The sequence below is a fragment of the Camelus dromedarius genome, chromosome 23 (assembly GCF_036321535.1).
Source record: "Camelus dromedarius isolate mCamDro1 chromosome 23, mCamDro1.pat, whole genome shotgun sequence".
In the NCBI taxonomy this organism is placed as follows: Eukaryota; Metazoa; Chordata; class Mammalia; order Artiodactyla; family Camelidae; genus Camelus; species Camelus dromedarius.
In genome coordinates, this window is record NC_087458.1 from 8,258,331 (window position 1) to 8,286,143 (window position 27,813).

General features: G+C 48.5%; 1 protein-coding gene across 2 annotated transcripts; it reads right to left on the reverse strand.

The window, feature by feature from the left end:
* Positions 1 to 11,433: 11,433 nt before the first annotated feature.
* On the reverse strand, positions 11,434 to 24,917 carry ETV3 (ETS variant transcription factor 3). 2 transcript variants are annotated; one of them, XM_031436028.2, is made up of 5 exons: positions 24,723 to 24,917; positions 22,745 to 22,800; positions 21,443 to 21,680; positions 20,075 to 20,190; positions 11,434 to 16,143 (listed from the first exon to the last, which is right to left on the reverse strand). In XM_031436028.2, the coding sequence occupies exons 2-5, from the start codon at positions 22,788 to 22,790 to the stop codon at positions 15,008 to 15,010; spliced, it is 1,536 nt and encodes a 511-aa protein (XP_031291888.1). In that variant the 5' UTR covers positions 22,791 to 22,800; positions 24,723 to 24,917; the 3' UTR covers positions 11,434 to 15,007. The 2 variants fall into 2 exon arrangements, with proteins under 2 accessions (XP_031291888.1, XP_031291887.1); XM_031436027.2 differs by having other exon boundaries at positions 22,745 to 22,803; positions 24,723 to 24,916.
* Between the last annotated feature and the right edge of the window lie 2,896 nt (positions 24,918 to 27,813).

The window sequence follows — 27,813 nt, forward strand, 5'->3', positions numbered from 1 at the left end:
GAATTTTCTTTTTCTTTATAAACATAACTCAAAGTTAGACAGCAAGAAGAACTTACAACTAACATAAACCAGACAGGAGACAGTGACTGCAGGGGCATCAGATACCCTGCTAAAGAAACAGCAGGAACAACATAAAGCGGCAGGATTCCAGAACACACTGGGGAGGACATGGAGGATTCAGGTAACTGACCTCAGGGGAAACTAGAGGAGGGTGGATGTCCAAGAACAAAGCCTCTGTTTTTAAAGTCCTGGGGAACAAGGGAGCCTGGAGCCTGTCGGGTCTGCGTCCAATCTCCCCAATCCCTAGCGGGGAGGAAAAGATTGATGGCTGTCACTGGGGAATCAATATGATTTTCTTTTTTTTTCCCTCTCTGACTCTGGGAGGCCAAGTTTCTCTCACTCCCCCGTCTCCCCCATCATTACACAGCCCCTCCCAGCCCTGAGCTGATCGAGATGGGAATGGAGGGCCATGGAATTAAATTCTGGGGGTTGTTTTCTGGTTAAATCAACCGAAGCTAACATGATGGAAAGGTGAGAGAGACAGGCTGACTGATGGAAGAGACAGGCTAGGGGCCACAGAGAGAGGGTCCTTGTTGCAGGGGAGGCAGGAAGACAGGGCTCTGAGCCCAGTGAGGGCGGAGAGGAAGGAGGCTACAAAGGGAGGGATGGTCCAGAACACTGTTCCCAGGAGTTGGATGCAGGGAGAAAGGAGGAATGTTAGCCACGTTCAGGCAAACTTGATCTCCATAGAGGACAGAGAGCTACACGCAGGAAGACTGAAGTTAGCGCCAGGACATGTTACCCCAGGTATTTCTCTTAGGTGTCACTGGTGTCACTGTGTTTTCTCACCTGAGGAGCTGGCCCTGCCCCACGCTCACCTTCACTGCATCCTATCTCCCTCATTTAACTCAGGACCATTTGAGTTCAGAGCAGGAAGGCCAAGGAGAGGATTGCAGGGAGGAGGAAACTTCCCCCCGCCCTCCCCCATGAGGGCCTCATTTGAAGAGCAGGCCATAACAGGATCTGAAGCCGGAGCCCTGGGACGAGCTCCATAGGCCTAGACTCCCTGGGTCCCTCAGCCCACCGGCTGCCTCCACGGGCTCTCCTGGGAGGGCAACCTGTGATGGGCCTCCAGGGAAGAAGGCTCACGGCCCTTCTGCTTTCCCACTTCCTGCCACCGTCCCAGCTCCCAGGAAAGTCCCTCACATTGCTAACTGCAAGCCCTTGCGAGAACCAGAGCAGCTGCTTCTGAGACGATTAGGGTTTCACCTCTTCTGCTGCTCCACATGCTCTCCTTACCCACTTCCTCTCATATTCCCGTAAACCTGATCAAAGCAGCACCCCACGGGCCCCCGCCCCTTCTGTCCAATTCACATTTTGGTTGTGGGCCTTTGCAGAGGAGGCTGGGTGTAGGATTAGGAAGCTGGGCACTTGGCACAGACATTGGCTCCTGGAGTGGGACACTGGGCCTCTGTTTCTTCTCCAAGACACAGGCAAATGGCCTAGTGCCCTTTGGAGAGGGGGTCCTCTGACCAAATCCAGCCCATTCCTTTGCTCTTTGGAGCATCTCTGAGAGCATCCAGTGCCTGGCACAGTGCCTGCACATGGGGGCTGCTCTACCAAGGATTGCCAAGTGAGTAAACCAAAAGTTCCCTCAACCAGCTCCCCACACTCTAGACAATCCAACCACTGTGACTTGCAACAGGCAGCCGCAACACATTTCAAACTGCTTCAGCCCCCCAACTTCGTATCTAGTAAGTGCACCTGGCCTGATCCAGCCTCCTAAATAATGCTGACACAGTGATGGGGTCAAGTGAGGTGGGGTGGAGACCCCATCCCTGCCTGGAGACAGGAGTCAGCAGGAGGCAGCCCTTCCCACTGTGGGGCTTAGAGCTGGCTCTGGGTGTCTCCAGGGCCCACTTGGAGGAGTCTCAGGGCTGAGTGGGGCCCAGGACGGGGCTGGGAGGAGCCGCTCTCCTCAGCTCCCCTGCCAGCCCCCTGAGTCTGTGCCCGTAGAGTGCTGTCATGCAGCAGAGCAAAGGATGCTCTCTTTGACCCTCAAGTAGACGCTTCCTGTTCTAGTTAGTGACTTTTTTTCATACTTGAGTAACCAGCACGATAGGCTAAACTCCCAGCCCATGGACACTGCCTGACATACTTTGTATCAAGCCCTCACCACCCTGAATGGGTCCTCTCAGGTCTCTCTTGTGCCTCTGTCACCATCTGACGTTAACATGGGCCGGACGGAGGCGCAGGGATGGGGTCAGACCCTGGGAAGACACTGCAGAGGATGCAGGGGTTGCTGGGCGGGGTGGAGGTGAGGAGGTGGTTCATCTCCTCCCGAGGAGCCGGAAGAAGGAAAAGAAGGCTCCTTTTCCCTCCTCTCTCCTTGCTCTTCCGGCCAGCATCCGGCCTGGGGGCGTGGCGGCCCTGGAGTGCAGGTGGGGGACTTGGCTGATTCCAGGAGGGTCTGTCTGGCCAGCCCAGGTGTGAGAACATCCCTTGATAAGCACCCCTTGGCAGCTGTTGGTGAAAGAGGGGTCGTTCCCACTGGCCCATTCTCTTGAATCCACATCTGCTCCCCAAGACTGGGTGGGGCCCAATGCACCCCCATCAGGGGAGTGGTGGTGACTGAGACTTGACTCAGAGGAAGAAGAAAGAAAGGGAGGGGAGGGGAAAGGGGCACTGAATAGAAGGGTAAGTTCCCCAGGTGGCTGTAAAGAAAAGGGAAAGGAAAGGAGGTGCCGGGTAAGCTTCTGGACTCAGACTCAGGGAGACAAAGAAGAGGCAGAAGGAGAGGAAGAGGAGGAGTTGAGGTGGAGGGAAGGGGAGAGGCTGGGGATGCAGGAGGAGGCGAGGCTGAGGCAGCCCGGGATGCAGCTTTGGGACGGGGCGGGGTGGGGGGGGGGGCGGGGGAGGGGAGCCGCGGGTGAGTGTGTGCAGCCGGGGGCTGTGGTGGCGGTGGCGACTCTTCATGTCCCATTAGTGGCAATGGAAGGTGACATGTGGGGATCGATACCAATCGAGGCAACAGACTCCCAGTAATAAACCTATTTCACTCACACTTCTCCACCCCCGCCGCCCGACCCCAAGAGGGGGAGCCAGGGCTTCCCACTCCCGACCCCCTCTCCAGAGAGGCTGCTTGCGGAACTGTCCCCAGCCCTGGCACCGGGTAGGAAGGGGCCCAAGCAGGAGGTGTCTTCAGTGGGGTGGGGTGTGTGTTCTCTGGTTCTGTGAGGCTCAGGCCCGGGGTCCACTGAGACCTTCAGGCTGGGCCCACCTTCTCCTCTGGGGGTGAGGAGGAGCTGGGCCCACCTCCCAAACCCTGTGGGCATTTCCAAGGCGGAACAGGGAAAGGCTCTGGAATTTGCTGATAGGCTCAGCCCGTGGGCACAGGTGAAGGTGGCTTTGTGCTCTTGGGTCTCCTTTGTGCCTCTGTGTGGGTGTCTGAATGTGTCTGTGTGTCTCTGAGGAGTCGTAAAATGAGTGTGTGTCTCTGCGGATGTCGGTCTCTATGACCGTGTGTTTTTGTGCGTAGGTGTTTGTCAGTTTTTGTGTTTCCCCTGTGTGTCGTCTGCGTACTGTGTGTGTGTCTCTGTGTCCACACACACCTGCCTCTGGGAACGTGGGTGTGTGAGGCTGGGTTTGTCTCTGCGTGAATCTGAGTGTGCATGTCTGTGTTTCTGTGGGCGTCTGCTTCTGGGTGTGTTTTTGTTTTGGAGACTGGGGATGTCTGTGTGTGTGTGTGTACCTGTGTGTGTGTGTGTTTATGTGTGTGGTTGTTTCTGTGTCTGTCTTTGTGTACATATGGGAAAATGTTGGTGGCCTCTTAGTATCTGCATCCAAATCCTGCTCCCATCTGTCTTCTTGAGCTGGGCCACATCCAGTATCCTACCTTCCAGGTAGGGTGCCCCATGTCCCTGGGACAGAGAGGTCTCCCCAAACATGGGACTTCCAGTTCTAAAACTAGGAGAGCCTCAGACAAACCAGGGCAGGTGGTCACGCATCTTCCAAGCCTGAACACAACGAGGCCAAAGTGAATGGCAGTGCAAGTATCCGGGAAGGAAGGATGAGAGAAAGTCAAGGGGTTTGAATGGAAGGGGGACCAGAGGGGAAAAAAAGACTGTGGAAGCAGTAGGAAGCATGCTAGTTAGACTCAAGGAGGAACTTTCCCAGAGCACAGAGCTGTAACTCTGGGAACTAAGACAGGAGGGAAAAAGGATTGGCGGTCTTCTGCTCTGGGAAGCTCTGGTGAAGAGTTGTGTTGGGCTCTGTGGAGGAACTTGGCAGAATCAAGGTGCCTGTCAGCTCAGGTAGGATGAGCTTGTCCCATAGGATGTAGCCAGATGGGCCCTGTCAGGGCTTCCACCTTCCTGCACAGCACCACTGCTTCCTCCGGCTCCTCCCTGGGTGGGGATGAGTGTGTGGGGCTCAGAAATGGGACCCCCCCCATCCCAGCGCAGTGTGTGCCAATGCCCTGCTTTGAATCCTTTGCTGTTTCTGCCCCAGGGGCTCCCTTCCTCAAAGGGGCAGTTGTGAGCCTGCAAGGCCCTGGGTGATGTGCATGAGTCAGGTAGAGGGTCAGGGGACTATTTGAGGGAGAGCTGGCTTATAAAGTCCTAATATCGCCACACTCCATGGGGAGAGTCTGAGCCTCATCTGTCGTGTTCACCGTGAAATCCCCAGTTCCTACCCCAGTGCCTGGCACATAGTCTCAGTGGAGCTTTTTGGAAAAAGAGCTCCAGTGCTAAGAATCCTCGCACTGCCGGCCTGTTGTTGACATTCGCAGGTGCCTGTGCAGGAGTGCACGTGGACAGCTGCTCCCTCTGCCCATGCCCAGGAGGCGCGCCCGGGACGGGGCCCACGCATGCCTGGACATCGCTCCAGCCACTTGTGCAGGGAATCCCAGGGTTCCAGGACCCAGAGCCTGCATTAGAGGGAGGGACCTGGCTGCAGGTGGACGTGTCCCCTTGGCTCCTCGTACTCTGCGCTCAGATTTGAGGTGCTACTGCTGGAAAATGACAATCTCAGCGTCCGCGGCCCCTCTGCCCAGCTGGTCTGTGAGCTGATCTGGGGCTGAGCGTTGGAAGATGGTGAGAGAGATGAATCTTGTCCAGGATCTTACAGTAGTTACTCCCCTCTGGGTCATGTCTTTTTGTCTTTTGTGTGGGTCTTGTCCCTCCTCTCCGACTGGAGACTTCAGGAAGCCAGGAGCTGCTGCTTCTCAGATGAGGGGCTCCCTAGGGGAACTGTATCATCTCCCTCAGTCTGTGGACTCGCTGGGGGTGTGGCTGTCTCCTTCCCTAGTTTTCCTTTCTCCAGCTGGAGGCCAGGTGGGTGGCCTGAGCCCTGAGACAAGGACGGGGAGAGTGTGGGAACATGAGGAAGATGGGCAGGAAGGACACATGCGTTGGGCTACAGAGAGGACACGGGACAGACTGGCAGGGCGCGTAGTTATGAGCAGCCAGAGAGACAGAGGCAAGACTCTGAAGACTTAGTGAAGGGATGTCCAAGAGCCTGGATGAGGATCTGGGGGACTCTAGGTCTTGCAGTTAGGGGAGCAGGATGGGTGGGGTGGAGAGAAGAGACAGATTGAGGCCAAGGCCTATGGGGTCTATTTCCCCTAGCTCTTTCCTGGACTTCAGACAACCTGGGATGGGCAGACATTTCTACCATGTGGAGCCAGGAAGAATTTCTTGAGAGAGAACTTAGGGGTCCCGAGGGGAGGCTGATCTCACCTGCCTCTGTCTACCCTTGTCCCCCACCCCAAGCAACAACCTGGGGCAGGCTAATCAAACCTTTATATATATATATATATATATATATATATATATATATATATATATATATATATATATATATATATATATATATATTTTTTTTTTTTTTCTGTGTTAAGGCCATGTGTCAGGCTGTTAGGAAAAACACGAGGGAGAGAGAAGGGGAAGCCAGGAGAATGCAGAGCTCAAATGAGACCCGAGATAAAGCAATTACCTGATCAATATGGGTGAAATTGAGTAATCTAGCAGATCAATACCCCGGGCAGGAGGTTGGTGGGGGGCGCTCCCTGCTCTCAGCCCAGCTCCCCTGCCCACCCCTGCTGCAGCCCCCAGCCACTTGCTTCAGTCCCTCCACCTCCTTGGGAATTCATCTCTAGATCTGCCTTCCACCTCTGCCTCTGCACCCTGTCCCCTAAAGTATCACCCCCTGCCCCTCCCGGCTCCCGACCTGTGTTCAGGCTGCCACCCCGCCCAGGATTCCCTCTTCGTCTTGTCTTCCCTCACCCATCCCCTCTCCTCCCTTCCCAAACTGATCTACTCTCAACAGCCCTTCCAGGTTGATGCCTCCCTCTCTCTCTCCATCTTCCCCACCCCAACACCCTTTCCCCCTCACTGGGGGCCACAGCCCAAGCCAGTTGGCTAGCAGCTGCCCACATTTGTGTCCTGAAGGCAAGTGCAGGTAAGTGGTACCCCTCCCTCCATCAGGTAGGAGTTCTCTAAGGACTAGAACTAGGTTTTCAGGGACTAATTCTTCCCTCATCAGCCTGACCCAACTGAGGAGGGAGCTGTGCCTCCTGCTTCCCTGTTATTGGCAGTACAACCTCCCTACACCTACTCCACCTATGGGCACTCCTTATGTGCTAGTCGCTGGCTGAGCTGGACTCTAGGGGCAGGAGATGGGATGGGGACCCTGATTCCTGCTGATCCAAAGGTGGTGGTATGAGTGCTGACCAGAAGGGCACCCATCCATCTGGGATGCATGTGTTTAGAAGAAGTCTTGGGGCTCTGTTTTTTTTTTTTTTTTCCTTTTTTTTCAGAAGGAGCTTAGAGGAGAGTGAGAACTCATCCAGTATTGTGCAGGCACTTGACTTCCTGCCTGCCTAAGTCAGTGTTGAAAATCCTCTGATAACCAGGAAAATCCCAGCTCTCTATGGCATGAAGGGAAAGGCTGTGGCATTGCGGGGAGAGCCTTGGAGTGGGAGCCGGAGCCTCCTCATTACCCATCTTCGGGCTGGAGGCTCCTGTGGGGGTGAGGAGTGTCTTTATTTGACTGTGAAACCCCAAGAGAAAGCCTGCCATCTAGCAGGCACTCAGGAAATGATGCTGAAGCAATGAAAGACTCTTGTCACCTAGCCACAATCTGACTTTCATTTCAGTTCATCATGTTGTCTTGTTTCCCCCGGTGAACTGAGTCCCTGTGAGTCTCTAGGGAGCAGGGACCGGGGTGTCTCCGGGCACGTGTTCTGCCATGTTAGTTTCAGGAATGAGATGACGGACTGAATGCATGTGTGCCTCTCCCTCTCTGGCCTGGAGGTCGTTCTAGGGGAGCTCACACCGGCAATGATTCCGCAAGGTTCCCGTAGAGAAATCACAGGTCTCTTTAAAGCAACACAATTCCCGGCCTCTTCCTTCCAGCCCCTGTGTGTTATCACTGAGAGGCAGGGAGGTGTTTGAGAAAAAAACGTGGACTTTGGAGTCAGAAACTCTGGGTGAGTCCTGGTTTGGTTACTCACCAGCTGTGTTGACCTTTGTTTTCTTCATCTGCAAAATGGGGCTAATAATAGTAATAATAATCCACAGAGGGCAATTTTGTGGATCAAGGAAGTTACAGCCAGTGGCAAGAATGTGCAGATATGCTCTCTGTCATCCTCAGCATGGGGGTTGGTCAGCAGAAGACCAAAATTTCAACAGGTGCAGATAAAGATTTTCCCCAGCTGGGCCAGGAGTGGAGGAACAAAAGCAAACTTCCTCTACCTGTTATCACAGGTAACAGGTTCTGAAGATAGACCTACAATACATACCTCAGTTTCCCCTCCCTTTTCCTTCCAGTTACTTGCCTGGAGGTCAAAAGTCATTACAAAGAAGACTCTTACATCTCAAAACACCAGATTATGGCTGATTCCCCACCCTCTGCCTGTTTCAATTGCCCTTTGAGGAATTTTGGGGGAAAAAAACACACAGGAGGAAGTCTTAAAGACATGCTGGAACAAAGAGCCCTGCAGCCAGAATCGTGTTTTCAAGCCTGAACTCTGCCTCCATCCTTTTCTCTTGTTCCTTCCCTCCCTGGTCAGGTCCCTGTAGGACTCCGGGTGAGAGGCCAGAGACTGCCTCCCTCGCTGGCCCTTGGCTCTTTGGGACCAAGACTGGGAGGCACTGACTGTTCTGCTAGAGCAGTCTTTGGGCAGAAGCAGGGGTGGAGCAAACAGCTGACAACGAGGCAAGGGTCAGTGAGGCTGGAGCAGAGGCCTCCTGCCTCTTGGCTCTAAACCTTCGCCTCCCATCTCAGCCCATTGTTGCGCTGTACCCTCCCCATTGTCAGCCTAGGCCAGATCCCCAGGTCCTGGAGCCCAGGGTTGGAGATGTGGGGCTCCTCCTCCCCTCCACCCGGGTCCTGGGAGTCAGGGTGAGGCTCGCTGGCACTCTGGGAAGGCTTTAATCTTTGCTCTTCATCCCTCTTTGGTCAGTCCTCACAGCCCAGCCCCAGGAGCCTGTTGGTTCGGAGCTAAGTCCCCCTCCTCTAGGGCTGCCTCAGGTGCTGGCTTTCCTCCTGCACTCCAGGCTGGGACACAAGGCCTGACTCCTGGAGGAATGTTAAGGTTGGGGTCCCCTGCACTGCCCCTAACTCTGTGTGCCTGATTCTCAGAGGCTGGGAGGAAGAAGTGTCTTCACCCTTGCCTCAGAGATCCAAGACCATGAGTGGGGAAAATATGGAATTCAGAGTCAGGAGATGGGTTTGAATCAGTAGGGCAGGTCAGGAGGCAACTAGGTTTTCATTTATTTATTTATTTATTTATTTATTTATTTATTTATTTATTTATTTATTTATTTATTTATTTATTTATTTATTTATTTATTTTTAATGGAGGTACTGGGGATTGAACCCAAGATCTTGTGCATGCTAGGCAGGCACTCTACCACTGAGCTGTACCCTCTTTTTGGGCCTCATTTTTCTCCTCTGTGAAACAGGGATCATAGTATTTTATCTCCTCTTGAGAGGCACCAGCGGAAGTGATGTAAAGGCACAGGCCCTGTGCAGAAAGAGTGCAGGCGAACATAGCTTGGTCACTTCGTTTAGGAAAGGGTTTTGCACACTAAATGCTTTATATGCATCATTGAATCCTCACAACAATCCTGTAGCATAGGGAAATAGAGGCATAGAGAGTTTCCATAATCTGCCCAAGGACCCACAGCCAGTAAAATGGCAGGGGTGGGACTATGGGATTAGAGCCAGCTCCAGTTTATCTTCCTTCCTCAGGGAGTCAACACACCCAGCTCCTGAGAGAGGAGGGGAGCAGAAGCTGTGCTGTGGGGCAGGGGTGGTGGAGTGGGGGATGCTTGGGACAGCAGTCCTCCTCCTGTCTTCATTATCACTGGCATCTTCTATCCCAACAATCAAACCTCCTTCACAGATTTCTTATTTGTTTATCCAACATTCATCAAGCACCTTCAGGCTCCAGGCAGTGTGCTGGGCGTTGAAGAGAAACAGCCGACCCCTGCACCAGCCCTCGGCTTCTGGACCATCCTGTGAAACCCAGACCAGCAGAGCACTGACAAGAGTGTGTGAGGGTGGTGGTACAGAGGTAAACGCAGGCAGCAGAACACAGACAGGTGCCCAGGAAAGGCCCCTGGAGGCAATAACATCTGAGTTGAATTCTGAAGGATAAGATGTAATTGGCCAGGTGAGGTGGAGGGGAGAAGTCTGTCTCCAGGCAGTGAGGCAGATCAGATCCATAAGTAGTTCAGCAGGGCCAAGAGGCGTCATGGCGTGAGAGTGGTTAAGGACACAGGTGCTGGGGCTTGAATCCTGGTCATACTAGCTAACGTCTCTGTGACTCAGTATTCCCCTTGATAAAATGGGGATTAATACAAGCAAGCCCTTAGACATGCCTGGCACATGGTAACTGCTCTCTCTGCACTGGCTGTTATGGCTGCAGCTTCGGCTTGTGTGAAATGGGAGACTGTGTGCGCATGTGTGTGGTTAAGGATGAGGCTGGAAGGGTAAAGGATGAGCCGAATTATGAAGGGCCTTCTAAACTAAACTAAGGACTGTGAACAGGGAGACAATAGGGAGCCACTGAAGGCTTTATTCCCTACTCACCCATCTTGACAGGCTCTGACACTTACCCCCGCCCCCCTCCCCTGCAAAGTGTTCTCACCTATGAAGTGCCACCTCTTTCCTCACTTCTTTCCCCCTGCTCACCATCACTCACTGCTCTTTGCTCAAAATTTGAAAAATCACCATGCATTGAATGGTCAACATAGGGTGGCAGAACCAGATGGCCTGGGATCCTGGTCTTAAAAACTATATCCGGTTTCATTCCTAACAAGCCTCACTGTGCTTTCAGGAGCCTGAGGAAGGGAAAGCAGGAGGAGGTTCTCCTAGCCGGAGGGTCCGCATCCAAGCCTATTCTGTAAGGGAGTCGATCAAGTTAGCCTCTGTCACTTCACTTTTCCCCATCTAAATGAGTTAATAGTCTTCATGAGGAGAGATGTTAATTTGACAGGCTGGCCTTCGTGCTCCTCTTTGGCCTAGCCCAAACTCTTTTGCAAAGTACTGGGATGGCCATTGCTAGCAGAATAGAATGTAAACTCTGGGCATCTCCTAAGATTCTTCATAATCCGTCCTAGTTTGCCTCTTAAGCCTTACCTCTCCTCCATTCCAGCCTTCCTGAAGTCACAGGACCCTTTTGTAGAAGTCAAATTTAACACCTGGATGTGATTCAGCATTGTTGGGATCTTTAGATCACTTTGCCTATCTCAAGAGTAAAATGAGATTCCCGAGTCTGGCACCGTTTCTCTAAGGGTGGGTTATAAGCTCTCCTCTTACTCCTTTGGTTTCTAGTCCTCTACAGAAACACAGGTTTCCCTAGCACTGGCTTGCTGCGTACTTAACAGAACACCATCAACATGACTACCTTTATTGGGGTATTACTCACATACCATAAAACTCACCCTTTCAGCGTGTTTGTTATTCAGTGGTTTTTATTATATTCAAATTACTGTATCACCACTAATTCCATTTCCAACACGCTGAAAAGGAAATGTGACCCATTAGCAGTCACTCTCCATAGCAACCACTCATCTTTGTTGTCTCCATGGATTTGCCTACTCTGAACATTTCATATAAAGAGAGTCATACAGAGTGTGGCCTGTTGTGTCCATGCCCGGCTTTGCCATGTACCCTTCATGAATCCTTGTATCAGTCTTGAGGTAGAGATTTCCCAGCTTGTGTCCCTGGCTTCAGCTGTCCTTTAACTAGCGACGAAATTGACAATCTCCAAAACTGTTAAGGGACCTGCCCTCACCATGTTGGTCCCTGTGCAACAGGAATAAAAAGCGTGGGAGGGGTGAGCCAGCGTGGATGAAGCAAATTCTCTGGCACAACCAAATTCTCTGGTACTTAGTGTATAACAAAACCAACGTTCTGCAAACATTACTTAAAAGTATTTTTTTTTATTTAACTTTAATTTGAGGTAAAATACTTTTTTTCTTTCAACTTCCATAACAAAATACAGAGCTATCAGTTACCCCTGGAAAAAATATGTATATTATACATATATTTCTATAACATTACATCATATATATAATATATATGCAAAAATTTCAAGACTTTATAGAAAGCGGGACATCTAAAAGGCACTGCACAATGGAGTTAAGATTACTTACATTTTATGTACATATACACACTTTATTCTGCTTAAGCGGGTAACTAGAGAAAGTCACCTTTCACATGTGAATTCTCACAAATCCCTGCATCACAATTTTATAACTCAAAGATGCCTAAATATTTCAAAACAAATTAACTGATAACTTTTTCCCCCCAAAAGAAACAAAAAAATGGGACAGTTCTTGAAAGATTGGATCAGTTCTTTTTCTTTTAAACAAAATTAAAAAGTATGTTCCATTACTGTTTACAAAGCAACGAACACATAATTATGGAATAAATAAAAAACAAGGGACAAACAGCCGACTGACTACCCGCTTGGTGAGAAGTGATATACTTAATTTTTTTTTTCTTTTAATGCTTCTGAAAGTTTCTTGGCCCATGGAGGACTAGGGTGCAGTAATTCCCTGTGTTATTAGTGAGCTGGGTTTAATGCAGTGCAGCTTGAAAACGGATTTGAAGGGACTTAGTGAATTGTTTATATTTCACTCCTAGTCTTTCTTAAAAATAAACCACCAAACAAAAAAAAAACTCAGCAAGACTGGATGCCCTTTAAGAGAGCTCTACTATTTTCTCCTTTATTGTCAAAAAAGCAAACAAGTTCACGAACAAGCTCTTGATTAATAAAATTTTAAGATCTGTATTTGCAAAGTTCTAAACATTTGGCACAGCAAAAGCTGGAAAACATGGAGAGGGAAACTAGGTCTGGTGTTGTCCACCATTGTCCAACTGCTGTTGGACAGTGATGAGATGCTCACAGAAGAGAAAGGCCTGGCTTTGTGCCAGGCTGGTGACAGGTGCTGCCCAGAGTGGGCTGGGGGGAGAACTACCTCCCGCACATTTACCCCAGGAAATACCAATGACCTTCACATTCCCTGGTCCATTTCCTGGGCAGCCCCAAGATTGGCTCTGTATGGGCCTCTCCCCCCAACCCCAGCCCCAGTGTGCAGTGCAAATCAGTCAACAATTTACTGATGGAATGGCAATCAAAGGAAACAGTTAAACACCAAATGATTTCTTAAAGCCAAAAACATTTTTCATGGAGTTGAACATTTTCTGAGTGTGTCTTTTCAAGTGTAAAAGCAGTGACTTTGTTCACACAGAAGCAGCATCTAGGAATTAATTCTGGCACTTGGGTTCTAGGGGTTACAGGTATGCATCACAGATTTTTCTCCCTCTTATTTTAAAAGGCCTCATGTTTCTATTCCTGAGTTCATACTGACCCCTGCCGGCCCTCTCCTCCAGTGGACAGAAAGGGTGGGCAGCCAGCCTCCCTGGTTAGATTGGGCAATGCCAAGCAGAGATACCTCTTCCACATGCCCGGGTTTGCTTTCTGATTCGAGGTAAGTCGAGGTACAGAGAAAGAAACCGACAAAAACACAGCCAACCAAAGGCAGTCTGACCAAAGCCTGAGTTGTTAGGGACCACTCTCCCAATCCCTTTCCCAGGAAAAGACAAGTCACTCATGGAATTTAAATCAAACAAGGGGGAGGACAGTTGCCAAAAAATAGCAGGATGGACTCAAGTCATCTTAAGCCATCCAATAACTCACTCACCTACTCTAACCTTTCCTGAGCCCCTCTCTCATGCATGCACTCCAGTTTATAAAGGACTCCCACCCCCACCATTAAAAGACAACTCTCAAATGCTTATAGCATATGGAGTTCACTTAGGCTAAGATGGAGTCAGGGATTTCTCCAGTTCTTAGACAGCATCCTTGTGCCCACTCCTTGCCATTATCAGACATGGAGTTACCTCTCCCTGCTGCCCTGCAGGTCTGAGCCACAGCTCGGTACTTCTGTACACTGTGTACTTCCGTGTACACACACACAGTTGGCTGTGGCTTCTTTCTCTCTGTTCCCAGTCCAGGCCCCTTTAGAGTCATATAAGATCCATATTTCCCCATTCCTTTGAAGTTGATGGAAGAGAATTTCCCATGAAGAAACAATTCCTGGAGTCTCATGTAGGACGGTCAATTGGTCACAAGAACCAGAACAATCTAGGGGAAGGGACACGGCAAGAATGGCACCACCACAGCAGGACAGACACGCACTTTCACTCCTGCCAGGCCTCTTGGCATCTGTCTGGCTGTCTCCTGTCCATCTCTTCCTTCAGTCTCAATAAACATCCACTTGTACCCCCAGCTACCTTCTGCATTTCCAGGTATCATTTGCCCTTAACTCCCAACAATCCTGCCTTTTTTTTTTTTTTTACTACCCACCCCAGTAACATCAAGAGGGGATGATTCAATACTAGCTTAAAATTTAACCATTTTCCGACATTCCTGGATTATCTGAAAAGTTGTCCGTGCCCTTTTACAGGTGTGGTTGACAGACCCGTATCACGCTGAAGTATGTTCATTGTTAAGGCTTGACTTAAGAAAACGGTAAGAGAACCAGACTCAACGGAAAGACATCTTCAACTCTGTCACGTCTCTCAGTGAACTCGCTCACAGTCACACTTTGGTTTGGCTCCCCAAACCCACGATGGAAAAGGAAAAGTGAAGATCATTTCTGTGTTTTGTCTTTAAAGGCATTGGGCTACTTCCTCCTGCCCTCTTCTTTCTTCCCTGAACAAGAGTTTACAACTCCTCATGGCTTCTTAATAGGTGAAAAGTCCGAGAAATTCACAGCAGGGCTTCCTGTCCCAACCACGCCGCTGCAGCCGGCGCCTGCGCTCTCCCAGCCCCACTCTAGCTGGCAGTACATTTCATGTTTCCTGAAAACATTTTATAAAAAGGAAAAACAAAACAAAACAAAACAAAAACCAAACAACGACAAAGGAAAAAAAAGAGCAACATCTGAACATCCCCCTGCCCCAGTAAGACTGAGATTTATCTTATTCCTCCCCTGAAATAATTATAAAGGAACATTTCAGGCAAAATACTTAATAGTCTCTCACTGCTCAACCTACCCACCACGCCCCCTCCCCTTTTATGTGTATCTTGCAGAGCAAAATAAATTCATTAATGGCTTTCCATACATAAATACAATAGGAAAGAAAGACGTCTGGAACCTGAACTATCACGGGACCAAACAGCATCTTGGCCCTCTGGGAGTTTGTCAGAAAGTGTGAGCCTCAACAGGGAACAGAGGCGCTTTCTCCTGTCAGTTCAATACCCTTTCCGTGTCCTACTCACCAGGAAAAAAAAGTGTTCACATCCCACCTAATTTACAACAGAAGACATCCCATCCTATCCCCAAAACATAAAAATACAAGTCTATGCCCCTAGAATGATCAAACCAGTCTAATTCCCTCCCCACCCCCCACCCTGAAATCTTGCTACATAAATACACGTGTGTGTTTGATTATAGTATAAACAGCTCCCGATTCACTTCCAGTTCTAAGCGTCGGCAGCGGCCGCTGCCAAGCCCCGGGGTCCTGACCCACTCCAGAGGAACTTGCCATTCTTACTCAGCTCCCGGGCTTCTGGGTCATCATTCCAGCGCCGCTTCAACCGGAGCTTGGGGGGCATCAGGGCATCTTCTTTTTTCTCAGGTGCACTGGGCTCCTTGCCAGGCCTGTCCTCACTGTCTTCAGTCACGTCTAGGGGTTCTTCACCTGGGGTGCTAACAGGTACAGAGGGCCAGACAGGTGGCACTGCCGGGCGGGCAAAGACGGTGCCTTTTTCCTCTTCTGTGGTCCTGCCTGGCACAGCACCCTCCTCCTGAGAGCGCCCCTCCTCCTCGCGTGCTGCCTGCCTGAGACGCTCAGGATCCTTTTCAGAGGCTGGCTCCACCTTAATCCTCGGGGGCACAGGAGCCAAAGTGGGAGCAGTGACCGGTGCTGCTTCCTCGCTGCTCTCTACCCTCTCCCGGTTCTTCCGCCCAACGGGCGGGGGCTGCAGCTTGATGGAAAACTGGGTGGACTCCTCAGGATGCATTTGGCACTGCAGTGGCGGACCCATGAGCCCTGGGTAGCGAGGAAATGTCCGCGGACTCAGATGGTAGTTGAACACAGAACAGGCTTGAGAATGAAGGTAGTGTTTCATTTCCTCAGGGTTGAAGGAGAAGCAGCTGCTGCTGGTGAAGGGGCTCAGGCCTGGCGATGGGCTGTAGGAGAAGATGGTGGGAGTCAGGGAGAGGGCTGGTGAAATGGGGACATTAAGGACGCCTCCACGGCCAGGGAGTGGAGAGACGGTGAAGGGACTATGGGGGTCAGGGTACATCCCTGGCCTAGTGAACAGAGGAAGCATGATGTCAGGCTTGCGTTTCTGATGGCCAATCCCTCCACCGACGGCATTCCGGGAGGACATGAGATCCACGCCCCGGCGCCAGTCAGCGGCTGAGCCATCCTCCAGCTCGGAAAGCTCCACCTTTCTATCAGTGCCATTGCTTGACTCCTGGCCAGAGGCAGCCAGCGAGCTGGCAGAGAACCGCCCTGGCTGCACATCACTCGTTGGAGAATGGGTGTCCAGAGGTGGGAAATGGAACCGGGAAGAAGCTGTTGGCACTGGTGGCGCACTCTGGGGAACCACACCTGTGACGGTGGAAGAGACAAAAGGCCACTTTAGAGGTCTGGTCATTCATTACCAGCAGTCTTACTTATGCTACGTAAGTACAAGATGTGGACGAGCAACAGGAAACAAACATTCCAGCTGGGCTGGATCCCTCAGCTGCCCGTCTCCTCAACTTCCTCTGCTCAATTTAGTTGCCACCTTTCTCCAGCCTCTTACTCCCTTTGTCTTCACAGTACTCATTACTGTGTAAAATATCATTTTCTTGTTTATCTGTACTCTAAAACATAAATCCTGCTAAGGCGGGGACTTCCTATCATTTGTAAGTAGATTTCGAGCAGTTCAGGGCTTAATAATTAGCAGGGGCTCAATAACTATTAGTTGAATGAATAAATGGTAGAAGAGCCTTCTCCTCTGCAACTCTAACTACTGTGTATACATCACCTGCTTTAATTCTCAGCTTCGCAGTCTTTTCTTATTTTCACAACTTTGGTCTGATCTATAAAGTATGCAAAGAAACAAACCAACCAACAAACAAAACTGGAAATGATGTGTATGTAAACAGTGCATTAAGACCCCAAATCCTGTGCCTACATGTGGACATGAATAAGATCATACTTTAATAAAAACAAGGTTACAAAATACTAAGTTTGCTCCTTAAAAAAGTATGAATAACACTGCTTTGAATGAAGACCATCTTCGTAGAGCCACTATGAAATCTTTAGTGCTGGAGATTTTGGGTTTAAATCTTAGTTCTAGCACCTTCTACCCTGCAGCTTGGTGCAAGCAACCAATTGGTTTTTGAACTCCTTTGGCAAATGGAAATAAGGCCCTTGTCTAGGTCAAACTTTGGCCCTGCCACTTAACAGCTGTGTTACTCTGGATAATTCACTTACCTTTCTGTGCCTCAGTTTCCTTACCTGAAACATGGATAACAGCAGGACTAATCCTTATGTTATGAAAACTACAACAGTTAATATTTGTCAAGTCCTTAGACTAGTACCAGTATAGAGCAAATTGTATGTATTTGCACAAGTAATTTTTAATTAGATAATACTCATGGCTTAAAAATCAAAACTTTAAAAGGCAGATACCATTTAAATATGAACCATATGTTAGATAACAGCATTAGAGCAATGTTAAACTTCCTGGGTAATATTATTGCAATTAAAGACGGATAATGTCCGTGTACCTGGGAGGTACATACTGAAGTACACAGGGGTGAAGTGTCATGATATCTGCAACTTAATCTCAAAAGATTTAAGAGTATATATAAATAGAGATAAAGCAAATGTTACTGATTAGTCAATCTAGACAAAGGATATATGATTCACTGTTATTTTTTCCCCAATTTTTCTGCAGTTTTCTAAAATAAAGACAAATATTAAAAAAAAGAGTGACGGGGAGGCAAGAAGTGAGAGGTCTCAAGTCCGTCCCTGAACTGGTTTGCCCTGCCCCCACACCCTGACAGGTAAGCATCTTCATCACTAGTGTCTTCCGTATCTTTCCAATGTTACTTAATGTAAGTACAGTATTAAAAAATATGTTAAAAAATGTATCTCATAGGATGCCCTTTAATGATAAAAATGAGACACTGGATGTAGAAGTACTTTCAAAACAATCCAAATGTTAAGTACTCTACCCTAAACTGTTAACAGTGAACAGGACTGTGGGGAAAAGAGAACAGAGAACATGCACTTTAGTTTTTACTTTGTAAACTTCTGGATTATTTGGATACATTACAATCAGCACATATTGCTTCTATTTTTAAAAACACACAGTTTAAAATAGCCCAACTGTATCAACCCACTATCTAGACATGATCTCTCTGGCCTCCAGGATCTAAATCCACACAGCTCTTCTTCTTAGGACACTTATCACGTTGCACATTGTATTCTGAATTGTATTAAATCTTGTGTATCTTATCTCTCCTGCTAAATTTTAAGTTCCTTGGAGGAAAGACCCCCTCCATAATCTTTTTTTTTTCCCTGTCTTTAGGGCTTAACACATTATCTGTTGAACAAATGAATGAATCCCAATCCAGGGGAAAAATGTATGATCTATCAAAAAAAAAGAGCAAGATTTCAACAGCTCAATCTCTCAGGAATTGTTTCCTAAGAAAGTGTTCAACAAATAACCATTCAAAGCTCAGTGATCAATTTTTGACTTTGCAGCCATCCTTAATTTTATCATTTGTAAAACATGGATATTGAGACGTATACTTTACTGGGCTGGGAGAGCTGCAAGAGATAATTCACAAAAACTCTAGACAAAAGTACCTCCATTAAGCAGATGTTCAATAAATGTTATAGTCCTTTGTCATCACAGAAGTTAACCTGAAACGACATCTGGTCTATCTGGGTAAAAGTTCTCTATGAACAAATGACTCTAGTTCTTTGGGGTTATCTGTGTCCAGGACGTAAAAACCAAGCAGTGTGCCTAAAAGAAATGTTTTGCTTTCTCCATGATTTTTTGATTAGGATCCATGCTGAGCAACAACGTTGATCCTGTTAAGGATCAAGGTTGGTTCAACTGCCTTTAGGCAGAAAGATGGTGCTAGACTACCACTGTGGGTTTTCCAGGCCAGAGTCTTCAGACAGTAAGGGTCCAGATTTCCTTGCCCTGGAAAAGCACACTACTCCCAAGGGCTGAGGATGCCCCATTCCAGGTTGTCCAAGTGGCTGGACTTGTGGGTTTTTGACCGAAAAATATGGATCCAAGACAGAAGAACAAGACCAACATACTGAGGTATACCCAGCTGGAGTCCAAATTCCTCTAGGTACGTACATAGGGAGGGGACAAGAGTGAAAAATAGAGGAAACAAGATTCCAGAGGCTAGAACAGGTTTGATTTCCTAATGCCTCTCCCTCAGGCACAAGGAAAGAAAACAGGTTGTAATTAGAGAGATGCATTCCAATACCACTTTTTTTTTTAAATGCATGCCCCAGGGACAGGAGGGAGTGGTTACAGGAGAGATGGAACTGTAATGATAGCAGCATCAAGCTAAAACTGCCCTAACTTGTTGTGTGTAGTAATTACATATCTGCAGTGGATCTCAGCACTATATTCTCTCAGCCACACCCCTGCTCTAATTCTTCAGTTTCTTCTAACTTTTCTCTGAGAACTTGTAATACTGTAGGATCACAATCAGATTTCTTTGCCTTAACATACAATGCCACAAAGACAGAGCAGTCATGGACTGGGCAGAAACTAGTTAAATACAATCTGTTTTCTTGGGCAGGAGTCTGATTTGCATCTTAACACAAACAAATGCTCTTATCAGAGACAGCCTTCTGCAATCCCAGAGAGACAGACCTAAAACCTCTGCGAGGAGCTGTGATGGAAAGCTGTCCTGTGGAGAGCCTAGAGGGGAAGCCTTGCTGCACTGGAGAGGAGAGAAGGTCAAGTGATCCCAGGGTCCTGTTCTCTGAGTAGCTGTTGGTGCAGATCAAAGGCACTGCTTTCCACTGCAAACATATGAACCGCCCCTTTTCTGTGATCAAGGATGCTGTGGTTTTGATGATATTCACTTGATAAGGGTGAGCTTGGCTGTTTCATAGAAAATCGGAAGTGTTTGTAGAAACTGGTTCTTGTCTATGAAAGAGCCACTGGGAAGGGTGTTAAAACTCTTTGAGTCCTGAACTTAAGGATCAACATAAACCTATGGAACACCATTCCCAAAGACAACAGTATAATAATATCCAGGAGATGACAAATAACATGCAGAAAAGGGAACCAAATAAACAAACCAAATCTATCTTGATGCTGCAGAGTCTATCACTTCCTGTACGAGATGAATGAGGAAACCTGAGCAAGAATGCAGAGGGAATCCAGGGGGGTCACATACTTTGGTGATTCTCAATACCCCTTAAACACGACAGGTCTTAGACTTGGGTTTTTAAAATTCTTTTTCAACCCCAAATTCATTCCCCACCATGAGTGTTTGCATCTTACCACTGGACCGAATGTTGATGAAGGGGTAGTTGGGCATCACCAGCTTGCTGAAGTTAAATTTGTAAGTGAACCTTTTCCCTTTTGTTTTGTGAAGGATCCTCTTGTTGTAATAATATCTGTAAAAACAGGAATGCAGGTCAATTTATCTTCTAGCTACTGACAATTTTTGTAAACACCATGATCAGTAATTTTTGCCCTCAGTATTACATGCAACCCTCACTGTCATTCTTTTGCAGCCTTGCTCTCAGGTTAGAGCTGGGAGCCCTTAGAGCTTACTTCCCATTCAATTTTCAACTAAATTCTAGTCCTTCTATAGACCTTTACAAAGACAATCTTGCTTTAAGATCCTGAACACCTATCCTAGCCCCAGCCACCTTTCTTCTCCCTCTCTCTGTGGTTTCAATTCTTTAGTCCATTTCCTTCCTGTTCCGCTGTATGTCACTGCTGAGTTTCTGTTTCTGCCTTGCCCTAGAAGGGGCAGACAAACCTCTTGGGAGACCTGATGTGGTTAGTCTGGAGGCCTACGCTCAAGGCATAGACAAAGGAATGAAGAACTGTTCCATGGAGGCAGGTCAAACAATGGTATACCTTGATCTGGAAAACAGCTTGTCAGCTTGGCCTACATCACTTTCAAAAGGATGTGAGAGGCTCCAGCAACACTGCTGTACAGATTTTACATTCAGGGTCATTAAGGATGAAGAAAGGCAGGGGAACTTCAATGTACCTAGAACCCTGAGCCTTGACTCTACTCAGTGGCACAGGTTATACACTGCCTCCAGGCCCGGAAGGACTGAAGGCTTATGAAATATAACGATGGACCAGGAGAAAAGAGAACCCGAGAAGAGTTACAGTGGTCAATCTGCAGACGCGCCAGACCCACCCGCGGACGGCCAGCTGGCGGAGCTCGCTGGCGCGCTCCCTCAGCAGCTGGGGCAGTGCCGGCCAGCGCGAGCTCCTGCTGTGGGCCCGCCTCACTCTTTCTCTAGCTTCTTCCAGGAGAGGCTAAAGAAGAGAAACTCCAATAGACTTCCAACAAGGAAGCCTAAACTAATCTTCTGGATTATAAATGAGCTCCAATCCATGTTTCACCATACATTCTCACCCACTAGGGAGCAGGATCAGCTGTCTGTCAGGACCCAGTGCTGGCCACGCTGGAGTTCCCTCCTACACAGAACCAAAGATACGCCTTTTCTCCTCCTGTGTCCATGCTACTCGGATTCAACAGCTCTTTTACTCCCACTTTAAAGCTACACATTATTCACTAGTACAGTCTCTTACCATCCAATACCTTTTTATCTGACATTCACCAAACTACTTAGTCTCCTTCCAATCTGTTAACACAAAGGATTTGAGGATTCTTTCCCTCACCTGAGGGCCCGGCTCAGCTTGTCGTAATTCATCTGTGGTTTGCACTTCCTGCGGCCCCAGAGGCGGGCCACCTCATCTGGATCCTTGATGACAAATTCCCCGTACTCTCCCTGCTGCCAGGCGATGACATGGCGGAACTCCTCCTTCTGCAGCAGCTCCAGGATGAAGTGCCACAGCTGGATCTGCCGGGAGCCCGGGGACGACTCTGTTTTATAGGCCCAGTCAGGAAACTGATACCCTTTAATATGAAAAGGGTAAGATCAAGGTAGTCAGGAGCTAGGTACATAAATACCAGTATCCCCAACTTCACATTCCAGTGCTCAAAATCTCTAGAGCACTGTGCAAACATGCCACAAACACCCTTTTGGTCAGCAGGGGCTAACCACAACAAGGGAGAGGAAAGCAGAGAGAAGTTACCTTTCCTTGTAGCAATCATTAAATCTGATAAGAGCTGGGTAGCAGCACCCAGGTGTCCTAATTGCTCACCCTTTCAGACTGTACTAAATCTCACACCCACTTTCTATGAGGACATGACATTTCCTAAGGGAACAAACAGGCAAGATAATGTTTTAAGAAAATACAACCTTACTGTAACAGGGAAGAACAAATCTAACTCCATATTGGATCTGTTTCTTTTACTTAAACCTTTGTATTCTATTGCTTTTGATACAAGTTAATCACTAAGGGATATTGCCTATAAGCTTAAACTAGATATAATGACCCATTGCTGGGAATCCCATCTCTCAGGTAATGAGTGTTAAGCTAAAATACCTTTGTTTAGCTCATAGGAAACATCCTGACCAGGCCTACCTAGGAATGACTGCAGGAAGGAAGAAATGAACACATCCCTTTAGGAGGCTGAGAGGAACCAGGAAATGTTTGACTATACTCCCTTCCCTTTTAGTATAAAAGAAGCCTGAATTCTAACTCAGGGAAGATGGTTCTTTGGGACACCAGTCCGTCATCTTCTTGGTCTGCTGGCTTTCCGAATAAAGCCACTATTCCTTGCCCCAACAAATCGTCCCTCATTTTACTGGTCTGTTGTTGGACTCAGTAACATTACCCCCAAGGTTGGAATTGTGTCTCTAACAGGAAAGAGACACTAAAGTTGGGATAAGGATGTGGTGACCAGACAGGTTAATATACATCGACAGAAAACAAACCTACAACTGTCCTAGCAGTATCCACCCAGTCAAGAGGCTGTCAGTCACAGTGTGCCATTTGTGAACAGAGCCCAAGTGGAAAGAAAGGAACCAATGAGGAACATTCCAGGTACATCAGAGATGATTAACTTCTGCTCACCTCCACCTCCTTCTGGCTTTTCCACGATGCTACAGCCTGCTTTCATTTTCACCCTCCTGCTGAGAGATACAAGCCACATCAATTACTTTAAGGTGCTATTTATTCATTATCCTCCCAAGGTTTTCTGGCACAGCCTTTTCCCAAACTTCCTTTTCTCTGTCTTTCCCTCCTTATGTAACCCTCTTTTCTTTCAAACGTGTCACCTCCAACCTGCTCATCCCCAAGTCATCAAATGATGGTCCTCAGGTCATCAGCTTCAAAGGCCATAATTATCTCTCACCTGACTTTAAACCACAAATTGTAAACACTGTCTTTAATACTTGCTTTCTTCCTCCTGACCAGCCCTTCAAGTGTAAAAGAGAAGGGTAAGGTAAAATGGGTCCAAAAAGGCAGCCAAAACACGTCAAACAGTTTGTCTTGTATTACTAGACAGGCCCAGATGCCAAGATACACAAGCCTGAGTTCATCCAGATGTACCAGTTTAAAGAAGAGAGAGAGAAAAAAAAAACCCAAACCCATCTGATTGCCACTCAAGAACAAACATCTGATTTTGATTTACTTTCCTGAATTATAAGAGATGGGAAAAGGAAAACTCCTGCCACTCAGAAACTGCCCCTTCCTCCCTGAAAAACACCCTGGGATACAGGAAGTAAACACACTATATGTACAGTTACCCTATACGAGAAACACAGACACCCCACTTTTTTTTTAAAACATTTTCTCTGTTCAATAGGAAGGGGAAAAAGTGGGCATTTCTGAGAACTTTCTGTTCAACAAGTGGAGGGAGTCTTGCTATGATCTGAATTCATTCCATACAGTTTACAGTTCCTCGATAAATTTCCTGTTCCTAGCAGCAAGCAGCCTTGTATCAGCGAATCCTTTAGCAAAAAAGAGGGAAGGGTAAAATTGCCAAAGAGAGATGCAGGCAGGAGAAGGCAGATCTACCCTCACCCAGGCAAGTCCCCAGGGTGAATGACAGGCCCTAAGTGCCAACATCAGGAGGAGTCTGGTGGGAATGTAGGTGCCTTAGTGACCCCAGGGTGGGGTGGGTACAAATTCCTAATCTTGAAATTTCATCTAACCTAGGATTCCTCTAGATCCTTTGAATTTTTTTTCTCACTATACACATCAAGATGACCAGCAAGTTTTGGTCTATGAAGCTACCAGGGAATGAGGATGAGATAACACCCCAAAGGAAAGAGAAAACAAATATAAACACAGACACAGTTACATGCATAAGATACACAATAACAAGGCCCCAGAGCTGAAGCAGGAGTTTCCTCTCCCGGCTGCTTCCATCTACTTGACAATGAGGGAGGAAAAACAGTAATTTCCCCACGGCTCCAGGAAGCTGCCCAGAACGCTAGCTCTCAGATTGCTCTGTCGGATCGCTACGTCTTTATCCTGCCACGGGAATGCCCTTCAACCTCCACGACTCGGGAGTCCAAACACCGCTGCAACAATGACTTGCCCAGGAAACTCTGACACCTCAACTCCTCGATTTCACCCATAAAGGCCTCCCTCCCGGCAGCCTGGAGGCGCCTCTCCATGCCTTTCACAAATTCACTCCGTCCAAGCAGGGCCACTCATCTTAACTCTGCAAAACCCAGCAGGCCCCTGGCTCTCCCTCGGACCGCGACCACTCCCCAAAAAGTGAGGCTTGCAGTCTAGAGCCGTGAATCCCGCTGCAGCTCCCGGCCCCGGCTCCCGCAGCCTCCGGAGCCTCCTTCCATCTGCCTCCAGGCCGGGCCTCCCCCGCCCCGTGGCCTTGAGGCTCCAAGGTGCCTCCGCACGAACGCTGCTTGGGTCCCGGTCGCCCCTCTGCCACAGGGCCCCCTCACTCCCCCGCCCCCCGCGCTGGGTGAGGCCCGGCCGGGTTGGTACGTGGCTCGCCGGGCGGCCCAGACTGCACGGACGCTGTCCCCGCCGCGGCCAGGGGGTCAGCCCGGAGGGCCCGGGCGCCGAGGCCGGGACTCACCTCTCCCCGGCACGGTCCGCGTTCGGTCCGGTCTCCTCCGCGGCGTCTCCGGCTCCTCCTCATCCACCCCAGCAGGAAGTGACCTCCTTGGCTGCTTTCGTCACTTCCATCCTCAGCGGAGAGGGCGGGGGAGGAGGCGGCGCCCTGCCGCCGGTCTCCCAGCGGCGCCGCGCCGCACCCAGCCGCGTCTCCCTTTCCTTTCTCCTTTCCGCAGACGCCGACTTCCGCCCGCACTCCGCCCCCGCCGCGCGCTCCTGCCGCCGCGCAGCCCGGGCGCCGCCGTGCGTCATGCTGCGGGGGCACGTTACGCACGCTCGCGGCGGGCGGCGCGGCGGGGGGCCGGGGGTCGGCAGGACCTCGAGGGTGACGCGGCGCGAGGGGGCGCCGGGCCGGTGCGCGCAGACGCTGCCCCGGGGGCCCCCACCTGTCGCGGGAGGGGGCCTCGCACCTCGCACACCCCCCGGGAAGGGACCCGGCGCCGGCGTGAAGCCTCCCCCGGCCCGCTGACAGCGGGCCCCCCTCGTATCTCCTTAAAAGGGCCCTGCGACCGCCCGGAGAGGAGAGCCCGCACAATGGGAAGAGACACCCGCTGACCTCTGACGGAGTTCCCTACCCTCCAAGAAAGGGCCTTTTCAGATACTTACGAAAGAAGCCGCGAGGCTTTTTCTGAGGCGCCGTGCTTTGGCATTTACCCCCAGTAAGGGAAGTGTGACGTTTCCGTGCTGATCTCCATTCCTCTGCGTTTAGTCTTCATTAGTCAGATCTGAGCAGCTTGCCAGTCTTCACTCTAAGTCGTTCAAATACATCTCCCTTTCCTTTTTCTTCTATCTTTTGTTCCTGCTCAAGCAATTACAAACATCTTGTCCAGAGCATTTTTTGTTCTTCCTTTAAGGTTCGCTAATGGCAAAGAATCTGAAGCGGTGAACTATCTCCATCCCCAGCCCCGTATGTCTGAGCAGTGTCCAGCCCTGGTTTCACTCCAAAGGGAGAAAAAAAAGGAGTGAGGATCAGTAAAGCTTAAGTAAATTAGAATAAACAATGGGAGTGAAGTGAAGAAGAGAAATGGAATTGAAGGGGAATTGGACGACAGTTTGCAATAAAGGAGTAAAACTTCGTTTTGTACCGTTGTTGTAATAACACCTTTACATCCTGAATGCCACAAAGAACGTGAAACATCACCATTAGTTGTTAGAAAGCTGGCTTCCAGTTTTGGATTTGCTACTAGCCGTTCTCTAGCTGTTGGTAAATTAACCAGTAAGTTAGTTCCCTCTGGGCCTAAAGTTGACTCTCCTGTTGAAAAAAGAAGGAATCATAGCGTTGGTGATGTAAGGTCTTTTCCAGTGTGAAAATCTTACTGTGAATTAAATGAGCAAAACTTTAGTCCTCCATGGGGAGGACTACCAATATTTGCAACTATACCATGAGCTCCTTGAGTGTAGCAACTGTCTATATATCCTTTGTATCTTCTGCATAGTACCTAGAACAATGCCTTATATGTAAGTGTCAGGTGTTTGGTTGAACATTCTTTTTAAAATACTGGGTTTTAGCTAAATTGATGTAAATTGTAGTCAGGTCCTAGTGCCTTCATTTACTAGCTGTGTGACCTCGGTTAAGTTACTTAACCTCTATATGTACATAATATCTATGGTATCTACTCATGTGGTTGTATTACATTTGTTAATACATGTATGGTGATTAGAACAGAATGGCACATTATAAATATGGCAGAGGAACAAATGTTGGCAAAAATAATTGTAAGAATCATCATAAAAATCCTCAAATTCTCATACCACCCATGCAAATCTTAGTAATTGTTTCAACTCAGAAACCAGGGTGATCAGGAATGAGCAGCTTCTTCCAAAAGTCTGGAATTGCTAACCTGTGGCTCATGTCTCCAATTGTCATGGTTAAAGCCAGCACTTCACTTCCAGGGACCCTGGGTTGTACAAGAAGCCAGAACCAGTGTAGAGGAACTCTTTGCCTGTTCTTATTCAGTCCAGTCTCCTCATGGTCCTCTGCTGCTGCTTCTCTGACTAATTAGGGTCACAAGGGATGACTTGAATAAACAAAATTAGCAGAGAGAAGCAAATATCTCTACCTGGCTGGAGTCTGCACTGATATATTGAGAAATGTTTATATGCCAGCAGAGCTCAGCAGAGTTTTTATATTGAATCTAATCACTAGCTTGAAACTCGGCAGGTGAACGTGGGTTTGATAAAGCAAACTGGAAATTCCCTAACAATTTGTGGGTCTGGATAAATGAGTTTTGCCCTGGGAACCTCTCCTGTGACTCTGGGGAGATTGAGATGGCTACAGATTTCTTGCCTAGCGTATCCAAGGTCCCTACCCACTATATCCTTCACCATGGCACTGCTGCCCTCTTCATCTGCTGCTGACCAGCTTCACAACTTAGAAATTCTTCTTGTTCCTGCATGTGGAGAGCAGGAGCGCTCTGAAAGCATAGGGGTGGAAACACTTAGACACAGTCTAAGAGTCAAGACAGGTAATCTCTCTTGAATTTCCACTTGCTCAAAGCCCTCTTTTTCCGCTGACTGCATTCTGCCCTTCTTCCCACCCATCTTTATAATTGTTCCATATGCCTGGGATAAGTTTCTGTTTTAAATCTCATACTCTCAAGTCTGCTTTTGTTGCAACACAGCTACTCCATTGCTTATTAACTTAAAAAGAGAGAGAGAGAGAGAGAAACTCCTAAAATTAATTTTTCTGCTTAAAAAAAAAAAAAAGGTACCTGGATTAGTGTGTGTGTGTGTGTGTGTGTGTGTGTGTGTGTGTGTTTCTTCCTTCCCTGGCTCGCCCTTCTTTATTGCTCCCATTTTCATTTATTCCCTTATATTCTCCACATCCTGAACGTAGCTAGCCGCGTGTGTGATATAAATGCTTTCCCCTCTCTCCTTGTCGTAGATTACTGTCGTAGATCTACTGTGGTAGATAGCATCTGGAGATCACATCCATATTTGTTCTTCTTAGTGTGTTTGTCTTAGATTGCAGGCCCTCAGAGGTTAGAGCTGCAGTCAGTGGATCCCCACAGCGCCTAGAGCAGCTCTGTATCATCGTTTGAAATGCCTAATGA

Excerpts from the sequence above, each read along its gene's own strand:
- ETV3 (XM_031436028.2), bottom strand. The coding sequence starts at position 22,790 with ATGAAAGCAGGCTGTAGCATCGTGGAAAAGCCAGAAGGAGGTGGAG. Across the intron at positions 21,681-22,744 it reads AAAGCCAGAAGGAGGTGGAG|GGTATCAGTTTCCTGACTGG; the intron begins GTGAGCAGAAGT and ends TTCATATTAAAG. Across the intron at positions 20,191-21,442 it reads AAGCTGAGCCGGGCCCTCAG|ATATTATTACAACAAGAGGA; the intron begins GTGAGGGAAAGA and ends CTGTTTTTACAG.